A 13,551-nucleotide genomic window follows, 5' to 3' on the forward strand; every position below is an offset into this window, starting at 1 on the left:
CATGTAAGAAGTAGAAAGTACAGGTATTTGGGTTCAACATGTAAGAAGTAGAAAGTACAGGTATTTGAGTTCAACATGTAAGAAGTAGAAAGTACAGGTATTTGTGTTCAACATGTAGAAGTAGAAAGTACAGGTATTTGTGTTCAACATGTAGAAGTAGAAAGTACAGGTATTTGAGTTCAACATGTAAGAAGTAGAAAGTACAGGTATTTGGGTTCAACATGTAAGAAGTAGAAAGTACAGGTATTTGGGTTCAACATGTAAGAAGTAGAAAGTACAGGTATTTGTGTTCAACATGTAAGAAGTAAAAGTTAAAAGTCGTCTGAACATTTTATTATTATTATTTATTTATATTTGATTATTATTTATATTTAAGATATAGACCATGCAGTATAAATCACTCACTCATTAATGAGACATGTAGACACATTAATCAAGAAAATATCTTTATTGAATACAGAAGAACCAGTAAAAATTCAAAGCAGATTATGTTATGCAAATATAGTATATTAGTAACAAAATAAGGTAGAGTAAATAAAATATTGTTAAATAAAGTAAATATAAAAAAGTAAATAAAGCAGTAGTATATAGAGAATTCAATATACATTTTTTCAAACACACAGGATGAAAATGTAACATTATACAGAGGAGAACAACAGAAGTGTTATTCCTGGGAACTAGAAAAATATATCGTGATGAACAAACACTCCTTCTCATTTTCCCTTTTCAGCCTCCCATCTTTTCTTTTCAGCCTCGTAAAAAACAGACTCCTTGAAGTTCTTCCAGGTCATCTGCTTCTCCATGCCCTGATCCCTGTGGAGTGATAACACTTTAGCAGGACAGTACACATACTTCCCTGCTACTCCTGGGAATCCTGTGTGTATGTGAGGACTGTTTGGGCCCTGCTTGAGTTCCTTTCTGCAAAATCCGCATTTGCGACCTTTGTGTTCGGGCTCAGTGTTCTTTCTTTTTAGCTGGACTCTTGCCTCCACCCTTTGCTTCATAGCTTCCAGTTCCCGCGGAAAGAAAGCTGTCTCGGCAAAGTCTCCAAATGGCATTTTAGGGTCTGTCAGACCTTCAGCACCATACGTTTTAAAAACTTTGGTGGAGCAGTAAAAGTATCTGACAGTACCCTGCATGTAGAAATGGTGGATGGAAGAGCCATCATTTTCAAAGCGGGCCTTTGGCTGGCCGCAGGAAAGACACCTTTTTGTCTGTTTCTTCTTTTGTTGTTGTTGTTGTTGTTGTTGTTGGTTGGCCATAATGTTTCTGACCATATTCTCAATATATTCTTGTGTCAGAGGTATGGCTGGGGTCTGAACAGGAGGTGTGGCTGGGGTCTGAACAGGAGGTGTGGCTGGGGTCTGAACAGGAGGTGTGGCTGGGGTCTGAACAGGAAGTGTGGCTTGGGTCTGAACAGGAAGTGTGGCTGGGGTCTGAACAGGAAGTGTGGCTGGGGTCTGAACAGGAGGTGTGGCTGGGGTCTGAACAGGAGGTGTGGCTGGGGTCTGAACAGGAGGTGTGGCTGGGGTCTGAACAGGAAGTGTGGCTGGGGCCTGAACAGGAGGTGTGGCTGGGGTCTGAACAGGAGGTGTGGCTGGGGTCTGAACAGGAGGTGTGGCTGGGGTCTGAACAGGAGGTGTGGCTGGGGTCTGAACAGGAGGTGTGGCTGGGGTCTGAACAGGAGGTGTGGCTGGGGTCTGAACAGGAAGTGTGGCTTGGGTCTGAACAGGAGGTGTGGCTGGGGTCTGAACAGGAGGTGTGGCTGGGGTCTGAACAGGAAGTGTGGGGTTGAAAACGGCAACAGGCATGATAACAACCGGCACACTGGTGGTCTCACTACCCTCTGTGAGAGAGTGCCAGAGGACCTGCCTCTCTTGCAGTTTTTCCGGGCTGAGCCAGTTGTCAACAGCCTGCTTCATAGGGACTGGTGTCGAGCGCTTGTGGTCCAACACTAACACCCTCCCAGTTGGTGAGGACAGCAGAGACTGCAGACATGTGGTTTCTATAACAACAAAAGACAGATATTCATTAAATATCCCATATTATACTGTATACATCAATATATTATAGGTCTCAAATATATACAAAACATGTCTCTGATTGGCTGAAACACCAAACAGATCATTGCAGCATTACCCATAATCCCCTCTGTTTCAGCCCTGTTTCCAAAGTGCTGATTCTCAGAGAGATATTTAGTTTAGTTTAGTAAAGAACACAATGGTGCTCCAGGAGGAAATTCAGGTGATAAGGTGGGGGGGGGGGGGGATTACCTTGTTGGTGATTGGCTAATGGTTACACAAGCCAAATTATGACATCATAAAGTGGCCAAAATCTGATCAGCTCATTTTCAGACAGGTTTATATAGAAATGGATCAAAAAGAGAGAGAATCTTTGTTCCTGAAACTTTCAGTGTGTCTTTCCACAGAGGGGACACATGTTGATGTAGAAGAGACATGAAGAAGAGGGGACACATGTTGATGAAGAAGAGACATGAAGAAGAGGGGACACATGTTGATGTAGAAGAGACATGAAGAAGAGGGGACACATGTTGATGTAGAAGAGACATGAAGAAGAGGGGACACATGTTGATGTAGAAGAGACATGAAGAAGAGGGGACACATGTTGATGTAGAAGAGACATGGAGAAGAGGGGACACATGTTGATGTAGAAGAGACATGAAGAAGAGGGGACACATGTTGATGTAGAAGAGACATGAAGAAGAGGGGACACATGTTGATGTAGAAGAGACATGAAGAAGAGAGGACACATGTTGATGTAGAAGAGACAGGAAGAGGGCATAACGCGAAACCCGCAGGTCCCCACCAACCCGTTCACGTATCTAACAGATATTCCCCACTCAGCGAGACACCCGCTGAGAAGCCAACTCTGGTTATTGGTAGCTCTATTATGAGACACGTGAATTTAGAGACCGAAGCGTCCACAGTCACATGCATTCCGGGGGCCAGAGCGGGCGACGTTGAGGCGCATCTTAGACTGCTGGCTAAAAATAAACGTAAATACAGTAGGATTGTTATTCACGTCGGTGGTAATGATGTTCGTTTACGCCAATCAGAATGCACCAAACTTAATGTGGCGTCGGTGTGTAGTTATGCTAAAACAATGTCGGACACCGTAATCTTCTCTGGTCCCCTCCCCAATCTGATCAATGATGACATGTATAGCCGCATGTCATCATTTCAGCGCTGGTTGTCTTGGTGGTGCCCAGCAAACAATGTGGGCTTCGTGAATAATTGGACAGCCTTCTGGGGAAAACCTGGTCTGATTAAGAGAGACGGCATTCATCCTACTTTGGAAGGTGCAAATCTCATTTCGGCAAACATTTCAGGGCTCTGTGGACTTAATCCATGACAAACTGGAGTTGAGACCAGGAGGCAGAGTCGCAGTCTTACACGCTTCTCTGCGCTCTCTCCTAGGCAGTCATCCATAGGAATCCCGACCCCAATAAAATACCCAATATTAACGGTGTGTGTGTCTGCCCAAGGACAATTTAAGGTAAAACCTAATAGAGGTGTCATACATAATAACCTAATAAAAGTAAATGTAACAACTACTACAGTGCAACAAAACAGGAAGATTAAATGTGGTCTCTTAAACATTAGATCTCTAGCATCTAAAGCAATACTGGTAAATGATTTAATATCAGATTATAATATTGATATATGCTGTCTCACTGAAACTTGGTTGAGACATGAAGAATATGTCAGCATAAATGAGGCCACTCCACCCAGCCATATCAATACTCATATTGCCCGAGGCACGGGCCGAGGAGGTGGAGTTGCAGCAATCTTTGACTCAAGTTTACTTATCAATACTAAACAAAAATTAAATTATACCTCCTTTGAAAGCCTCATTTTCAGTCTTACGCATCCGACCTGGAAAACTTTGCAGCCAATCTTATTTGTTACAGTGTACCGTGCACCAGGTCCTTATTCAGAATTCTTATCAGAATTCTCTGAGTTTTTATCAGCTTTGGTACTTAAAACAGATAAAGTAATTATCGTAGGTGACTTTAATATTCATGTTGACGATGATAAAAATAGCCTTACTGTTGCATTTAACTCTATATTAGATTCTGTTGGTTTCTGTCAGAGTGTAAATAAACCAACCCACTGCTATAATCACACTCTTGACCTTGTTCTGACTTATGGTATTGAAATTGAGCAACTATTAGTCGAACCGCATAATCCTGCTTTATCCGACCATTTCTTAGTAACTTTTGAAGTACTGTTACTAGACTACAAAGCATTAGCCAAAAGCTCCTGCAGCAGAAACCTATCTGTTAGTGCTATAGCCAAATTTAAGGAAGAGATTCCACCAATACTTAACTCGATAGCATGTCTGCATGTAGGGGAGGAAACTTATACAAAATGTACACCACCCCAAATTGATCATGTTGTTGATAGTGCTACAGATGCGCTGCGAATAAAATTAGACTCTGTTGCTCCTTTGAAAAAGAAGAAAATAAAACAACATAGATTAGCTCCATGGCATAATGCCGAAACCCGCAAAATAAAGCAAAAGTCGAGACAACTTGAAAGGATATGGCGTTCCACTAAACTTGAAGAATCTCGTTTAATTTGGCATATTACTCTCAATGAATATAAGAAAGCACTGCGTAAAGCGAGAGCAGCATACTACTCTTCATTAATAGATGAGAATAAGAATAATGCAAGATTTCTTTTCAGCACTGTAGCCAGGCTGACAGAGAGCCACAGCTCGACTGAGCCTTCTATTCCCATAGCACTCAGTAGTAATGATTTTATGTGCTTTTTTAACGATAAAATTGTTACTCTTAGAAACAAAATCAATGACCTCTTGCCTTTGACCAGTATAGTGTTATCAACAGCTCCCGGAAACGTAAGTTCTAATAATATTACACTAGATAGTAAACTAGAATGCTTTTCAGCCATAAACCTTGAACAATTAAATTCAATGATTCTCTCTTCTAAACCATCAACGTGTATCTTAGACCCGATTCCAACTAAGCTGTTAAAAGAAGTTTTTCCATTAATTAGCACTTCTTTATTAAATATTATGAATATGTCTTTATTATCAGGCTATGTTCCAAAATCATTCAAAGTAGCAGTGATAAAACCGCTTCTTAAAAAGCACAACCTCGATCCAGAGGTTTTAGCCAACTATAGACCTATTTCTAATCTTCCGTTCCTCTCAAAAATTCTTGAGAAAGCAGTCGCAAAACAGCTGTGTGATTACTTAAGAAACTATGATTTATTTGAAGATTTTCAGTCTGGCTTTAGAACACAACATAGCACAGAGACAGCTCTGGTTAAAGTCACAAATGACATTCTAATAGCCTCTGACAAGGGACTTGTCTCTATTCTTGTCTTACTCGATCTTAGTGCTGCATTTGATACTATCGACCATGATATCCTATTGCAAAGACTAGAGCACTTAGTTGGCATACAGGGAACTGCTTTAGGCTGGTTTAGGTCTTATCTATCTGAACGCTCTCAGTTTGTACGTGTCAACGATGAATCTTCCATGCAAACCAAAGTTAGCCATGGAGTGCCACAGGGCTCAGTGCTTGGACCTATTTTGTTCACCCTATATATGCTTCCGTTAGGCAATATTATAAGGAATCATTCTGTAAACTTTCATTGTTATGCGGATGATACTCAACTATATTTATCAATCAAGCCTGATGAAATTAATCATCTAAATAAAATTCAAGACTGCCTCAAGGACTTAAAAACGTGGATGACCTTAAATTTTTTGATGTTAAACACGACCAAAACTGAAGTTATTGTACTTGGCCCGAAGAATCTACGAAACAAATTATCTAAAGATATATTAACTATGGATGGCATTAATTTGGCCTCCAGTGAGACTGTAAGGAATCTTGGTGTTATATTTGATCAGGATTTATCCTTTAACGCCCACATAAAATCAATTTCAAGGACCGCCTACTTCCATCTACGTAACATTGCAAAAATCAGGCATATCTTGCCTCAAAACGATGCAGAGAAACTAGTCCATGCATTTGTTACTTCAAGGCTGGATTATTGTAACTCCTTATTATCAGGGTGTACCAAGAAGTCAGTCAAGTCGCTTCAGCTGATTCAAAATGCTGCAGCTCGTGTACTAACCAGAGTTAGGAAAAGGGACCACATTACTCCTGTTCTGGCTGCCTTACACTGGCTCCCTATAGAACACAGGATAGAATTTAAAATTCTTCTTCTCGCCTACAAAGCCCTTAATGGGCAGGCGCCATCTTACCTTAAAGAACTCATTATACCCTATTGTCCTACTAGGGCATTGCGTTCCAAGAATGCACGGTTGTTGGTTGTTCCTAGAGTCTCTAAAAGTACAATGGGAGCCAGAGCCTTTTCTTATCAAGCTCCACTTTTGTGGAATCAGCTTCCAGTTTGTGTTCGGACGGCAGACACCCTATCCGTTTTTAAGAGTGCGCTTAAGACCTTCCTTTTTGATAAAGCTTATAGTTAGGGCTGATTAGATTCAGCCCCTAGTTTTGCTGATATAGGCTTAGTTTGTCGGGGGACATCTTACTTCTTCCTTCTCTCTGTCTATACCTGTGTACTCTCATGTTCCGATTAACCCAGCTTCCCCAAATTTCTTTCTTTTTGGTGTCTATATACGCCGGGATCCGGAGTCATGGATGATCCTGCGGTCCTGTGTCATGGATTGCGAGTCCTGGATCTTGAGTCGTGGCTGCGGTCCTGGATCATAAGTCCTGGATGGATATCCTCGTGGATTCATCTTCTTATTATACACACATGCATTTCAAAACATTTGGACTACCTATGTTGCAAATGTATTATCTTTTCAATTTACACACGGCATCTATTGCACGTCTGTCCGTCCTGGGAGAGGGATCCCTCCTCTGTTGCTCTCCCTGAGGTTTCTCCCATTTTTCCCTTTAAACTGTGGGGTTTTCTCTGGAAGTTTTTCCTTGTACGATGTGAGGGTCTAAGGACAGAGGGTGTCGCATTGTCATACTGATATTCTGTACAAACTGTGAAGTCCACTGAGACAAATGTAACATTTGTGATATTGGGCTATATAAATAAACATTGATTGATTGATTGATTGATTGAAGAAGAGGGGACACATGTTGATGTAGAAGAGACATGAAGAAAAGGGGACACATGTTGATGTAGAAGAGACATGAAGAAGAGGGGACACATGTTGATGTAGAAGAGACAGGAAGAAGAGGGGACACATGTTGATGTAGAAGAGACATGAAGAAAAGGGGACACATGTTGATGTAGAAGAGACATGAAGAAGAGGGGACACATGTTGATGTAGAAGAGACATGAAGAAGAGAGGACACATGTTGATGTAGAAGAGACAGGAAGAAGAGGGGACACATGTTGATGTAGAAGAGACATGAAGAAAAGGGGACACATGTTGATGTAGAAGAGACATGAAGAAGAGGGGACACATGTTGATGTAGAAGAGACATGAAGAAGAGAGGACACATGTTGATGTAGAAGAGACATGAAGAAGAGAGGACACATGTTGATGTAGAACAGATAGAAATAACTGATTGGAATCCAGTCACTGATGCTGAAGGATTATTCACTACTTTGTCTGTGCGTCTAATGTTTACCTGGCTCTGCGTGAGGCTCCGGAGTCGTTCCTGCAGTCACATCTCGTTTCACATCAGAATCATCAGGGGGGTTCGCAGGAAACTGAAACTGCTGGTGCTCATGCAGGAGGCAGTCTGTCAGGTCGTGTGCAGACACAGAGATCCCGTTCCAGCCATCAGAGTCCCCATACTCTCCAAAGCGAGCTGGCTTGGTTTCCTGCCGAAGGAACTGGGTAATTGTCTTCTGGTCGTACTTTCCTTCCTCACCATCCATGATGTTCTTACAGCTGAGGAGGTACGCCAGGTCAGCACGTTCATATTTCAGGTGCATCGACTCTGTGATCTGCTTTGCCATATCAGTGGGTGACTTGCCGCTGCACCGGAGCTCGTCCAGTACTGACTTACAGATGGCTTTCTTGTAAGTCAGTACTGCTGGCAGCAGGTTGGTGAACCTCTTGGGGAGCTTTTCCAGCCAGGATGGGTTGTCGGCATACCACCTCTTCCGGCAGACTTTGCAGCAGAGCCTTGAAGACAGCAAGTAGTACTGTCCGGTGGTGCCGACAATCACACGAGGCCTACCAACACCAGCAGAGGCAATTTGAGGCTGAGCACAGCCGTCAATACACGGCAGAGTGTAATTGTTCCTCAGCCTTCCCATCAAATTGTCATTTTCTGGCATCCAGATGAAAAAGGGATGGAGCTGAAAGTACTTGGCGCAGGGAAAGTCATAGACGCTGTCAATCAGCTCTGGCTGGGGAGGGCCACGCCACAATGACACCATCTTTAGAGGGTTGTGTACAGGAACGGGGCCTGGCCAGAGCCCCATGGATTGCAGCTCCATCTTCATCCAGATCCTCTGCTGCGGCGAACAGTTCCAATGACTGACATCCTGGTTGTAGTCAGGAAGCTGAGGAGGAGGACAGCTGGGGACCGTTGATGGCCTGGGTAATGGCTGACCTAGGCAGACAAGAAATAAAAACACATGGCAAATCATTACGATTGTCTGTGATTTGGATTTTTTTCATTCTAGCAAGTACACATCCAAATGAGAAACATTCAAACACTTGAAGGTGCCTAAAACATGTCATGTATTATTATTAGGGATGTAACGATACCAAAAACTCACGGTACGATAATATCGCGATAACAAGTCCACGGTACGGTATTTATCGCGATATTGAATAATAAAGGGAAGAAAAAAAAAATCATATTTTTTTTTCTTCAATAAAACATTTTTTTACTCGGAAGATGTTTCTTTATTAAATAATAAATCTGATTTTTACAGCCTTTTTGTAGGATAGCAGTATTTTAAAGTGTCAAAAACAAAGTGACAGTAACAGATTGGAACAAGAAAACCAGTGTTTTTGTACCTACTAGTACTACCAAACAAAGTAAGCATTTTCTTTGTGCCACTGCATCTCACAAATAAACAAGGACATTTAATAATCAGACCCTGCAATAAAATAAATCAAGTTTCACTTTAGTTTTTCAAGTAACTCAACTCAAACTCACTAGTCACTCACTCAGCATCATCAGACAGGTTTTTAGGAATATGAGAATGTCCACATTTCCAGGTATTTATAAGCTGGGATGTTTGGGCATTTACAATATCCCCTGCTCTGGAAAAAACTCTGTCGCTTGGTACTGATGTTGCTGGGACAGCAGTGGTCGCGTTAACCGAATATTTTATTTAACAATGACGGAAAAATCTGAAAGCAGTCTGTCATTTTGACAGATTAGAACAAACTCGGAACAGCGCCAACGTTTCCCCGCAGCCAGGCTCTGGTGTTATGCCGTGTTATGCATGCCCTCCAAAAGGAAATGATATAGTTTCCAAACCGTACTTTGCCGTACAGATCAATACATGTCTGGGAGGTTTTGCTTCACGCTGTGCGCGTCCCGCGAGGTGCATGCACACACGGCATAACACCGCCCCCCCCCCCCCCCATTGACAGTTCACGAGCATGCTCTATCGTGAACTGTTCAGACCCGACGGGTAATAAGGGATTATGACGGATATTTTACGATCCTGTCTGTCAAAATGACAGACAGCGAAAAAGTCTAACGTCAGGCTTATTGACATGGCGAGATATAAATATATGGTTGGTACTTGTCAATGTCTCTAGGTGTGTAAATGTAGCCCTGTAAATACGATGTCCTTTTGTGTTATCTGTTGTTTTATTTTCATGTTGTAACCTACTTGCTGCCATGTTGGACAGGTCTCTCTTGAAAAAGAGATCGATGATCGCAAGTGTTTAAAAAAAAATCGCGGTAGATTTTGTCAGTCTCACGACGGTATTGGGAAGTTTATTTACCGCGATAATCGGTATATCGTTACATCCCTAATTATTATTGTTAGTATCACTCACTTTGTGTTGGTGCAGCTGGTGGATGCAGTGTCGGTTGACAGGCCTCTGCAGAAATCTCAGGAGCCACTATAGAAAATATTCAAACATGTCATTATTATCAACAGTAAAATAAAGAAATAATGTTGTATGACACTTAGCATCTTCACTGTAGTCAGCAAACTGTACAAGGTACAAAGAGTCAAACATATACACACCTGGAACAGTGATGTTGGTCTCTGTTGGTGTCGGGGCGGATGGTTCCGGCATCAGAAACATCAGCTCCTTTGGAAGGGGCACAAGTCTCTTTACAGGCAGAGCAGGGGCTGCATGGAGGGATGGCCAACAGATCCATCAACATGACATATGCACAGTGAATGTGATTCAGGGTTTGAATGTATAAACAGTAATATAATGCATTACCTTCTACTAGTGAAGCCTTCAGTTGACTTTGTGTGGAGAGGGTAGCAGAATATACTAAAATAGAAAAGTGTGTCAGTTTATTCATATTATGGCAATATAGAAATAAGTCATTATGTTAGTAAGACCAAACATCACCCATCGTTACTCCACCTGCTGATCTTATAAAGTGAAACACACTGTTTCTCATATTAATGTTTAGAGAATTCATTTCATTCATACACATGCATTATTTTTGTTTGGATTAATATTCAGCATTCAGTCATTACAACTCAGTGTGAGCAGGTGAATTAACTTGGCACACTGCAAACACATGTGTTCAAGTGTTGGTGAACACAGCAGTTTAAATGTGTACTTTTCATTCAATCCAAATAAGAACAAAAGCAGTAACTTACCTCAACATGACTGGTTTCAATTCATAGTCACTAGGACAACATGTAGAAGAGCAAAGACAAACAGACCAGAACATGGTCAGACCAGAACATGGCCAAAATGTGACGGAAAGTCATGCTTAATTTGGGGAAAATAATTCATGGTCCCAGAGTTGTCAGCTGATGACATCAGGAATGAAAAATAAAAATCAACCTCTTTTTGTTCTTGGAGCTTGTTGTGGGCTTGCTGTTGATGGTGGTGCAGACACCGCTGCAAAAAACAAACAGAGAGTGATTTATATACATATTTTGAGCTGTAAAAAAAAAAAACACGAGTAATATCGAACCGCCTGAATTATAAATGATTTGAACTCTTCAGGCAGTGTAAAACAAGCAGAGACAACATGTTCACTCACAGCTTTGCACACGTTGCTTGGAAGGAGAGATACTCAGCATCGCTCGCTCTTCATTTTGATCCATCCCTAAATGCAAACAGACAAGACTTAGATCAGACATTATGAGGTTAACATCTCAGCCCTAGCTTTAACTGTCTGACATTCACATTGTGCTATAATATATGTAGTGTTATTTTACTTTGTATCTTGTTGATCTTGGTGTGCCGGCTTCATTAGATGCCTTTCTTCCTGTATGTCTGGAGCTGTGTGTTTGTTGAAACAAACTATTTACACTTCAATCACCCCCCATGGGTCAAACCCTTTCACTAACAAAGGAAAAAACTTGAGGGTGAAGGGAGCCCAGCCGAGGGTGAGTTCACACCTCAACTGCCTTTGATCCAGGATCCCAGCTGCCTCCCCCAGTCATGTGACCCAGGTAACACTTTAGTGTGAAGTGTCCTATCTAGAAACACCCGTTGTCCAATTTCCTTTGAGCTAATTCAAACAGAAATGCATTTCAATGATAAAGACTGCTTTTACAAATCATGTATATTAAAACAAGTTCTATCACCAAAATAAAAGTAAAATGACTTTTTATGCAGAATTGTCAATATCTATAAAAAATAATACGGGAGTTAACGGTAAACTTCTATGGTAGTTAGCGTTACATTTTATAGGGGTGCACCGAATGGGAAATTCTTGTCCGAAACCGATACCGAAAATAGGAAACAGTTGGCCGAAAACCGAATGGCCGAAAATGATTAATAGAAATATATATATATATTTATAATGTATACATTTTTTACCAATGGTGTTCAGCTGCCTGATTATGGAAAAAGACATGATTATGGCAAAACTTAACTTAAATAATAATCACTATTATGGGTCCATAAAACATTTATTCAGCACTTCTGAATGCATACAGTACATTCATTCCAAGTCAAGTGCATTTTCTTTTCTCTGTAGGATAACTCCAACAAAGTGCATTCAGAACAAAGCCAAGGTGCTTTAAAACTGCTTAAACATCTAGGCCAGTAGGCCTACAACAAAATAGTGTAAATAAAGACTGTAACAGCCAGGCCTTCAACAACAACAAATGCACCTATAAGTGCATGCATACAAATGTGCAAACTGGATAAATCCACATGAATGTAACTATTTACAAATGAAATTACAATTCAATTTCAAGAATCTGTAAATAAGGCTGTCTGTCCTCATAAGCAAAGTAGGAAACATTGTATAAAGATACATAAAGTGAAAACTGGATACAAAATCCACAACCAATTACAAATTAAATTACAATTTCAAGAATCTGCAAATAAGGTCCTCATGAGCAATGTAAACAACATTGTATCATTTAGATACCGAAAGTACAATATATTGAACACTGTGCTGCTGTCATTTCCCCTAATGATAACCTGAGATGGTGAATTATAACTCACAATGAAAATTGTTCAGGAAAGTGGGTATAGAGTAGACATGTAGAACTAGATAAGCTTATGATAAGCCAGCCTTGTCTACTTATTAAGGAAAAGTGGGAGGTTATTTTTAATGAACAGTAGCTTGTCTGCTTTATCAGCCATAAGTCTGTTCCTCTTCTCATCAAGCACATGAGAGGCAGCGCTGAACAGTCTCTCGCTGTCAGTGCTTGTGATTTGATCTTACTCCGCATATTTGTCCGGGTGTTTTGATTTCAAGTGGTGGAGTAATCCCGAAGTGGTGAAAGTCTTTGCACTTACATCCCCTCGAGAAACGTCAGCTGAACACGTTTTACAAATCGCAATCCGCGCCTCTTTCTCTGATATTTTTAAATATCTCCAAGCGCCAGACTTGTTGGCTGTGAGCCAGCCGCGAGCATGATCGCGCGCCGTGCTTGTCGCCGCGTTTTGATTACGTCATCACAACAACACGCTAGTTTACCAACGTAACCCTGTTCCCTGACATTCGGTGATATTTTTTCGGTGATATTTTTAAAAAGGCCCTTTCGGCCGAAAGGGCCTTTTTAACCATTTTCGGCCGATAATTTTCGGGGGCCGAATATTCGGTGCATCCCTAAAATTTTATATTTAAATATGCATTAATGTAAATGCTAACACGGAGGATTTCAGAACAAGGAACTCGCAGTAATTTCTTCTCACCAAGTCAACAAAAACATAATAAACTCACACACAAATCATATTACATTAACTTTAAGCTGCTAAAGTTTAATTCACTTTACATTAACCTGTATTTTTCATCCCAAAGTGCCGTGTGCATGCAGCCGTTAGACTCGATACACTTAGGAAACACCGACAACTTTATGGCGTTCATCTAAACTAAAACACGTTAGACAAAGCCCAGATAACACATCATTACATGTCGCTTCTTTGTTATTAATTCATGTTAATATAACTTACCTTGTAGTTTGGTCGTAATCAGTGGTGTAG

The 13,551-nt window shown here is 41.0% G+C and overlaps 1 protein-coding gene across 1 annotated transcript; it reads right to left on the reverse strand.

Moving 5' to 3' along the window:
- Positions 1-433: 433 nt before the first annotated feature.
- LOC307034371 (uncharacterized protein) lies at positions 434-13,534 on the reverse strand. Its single transcript, XM_079673194.1, has 8 exons — positions 13,522-13,534; positions 11,147-11,212; positions 10,945-11,001; positions 10,363-10,416; positions 10,158-10,265; positions 9,964-10,029; positions 7,616-8,551; positions 434-2,005 (listed from the first exon to the last, which is right to left on the reverse strand). Exons 2-8 carry the CDS (start codon positions 11,208-11,210, stop codon positions 714-716), a joined length of 2,577 nt encoding a protein of 858 aa, XP_079529320.1. The 5' UTR covers positions 11,211-11,212; positions 13,522-13,534; the 3' UTR covers positions 434-713.
- Between the last annotated feature and the right edge of the window lie 17 nt (positions 13,535-13,551).

This window comes from Notothenia rossii (assembly GCF_949606895.1).
Source record: "Notothenia rossii genome assembly, chromosome: 3".
Classification (NCBI taxonomy): Eukaryota; Metazoa; Chordata; class Actinopteri; order Perciformes; family Nototheniidae; genus Notothenia; species Notothenia rossii.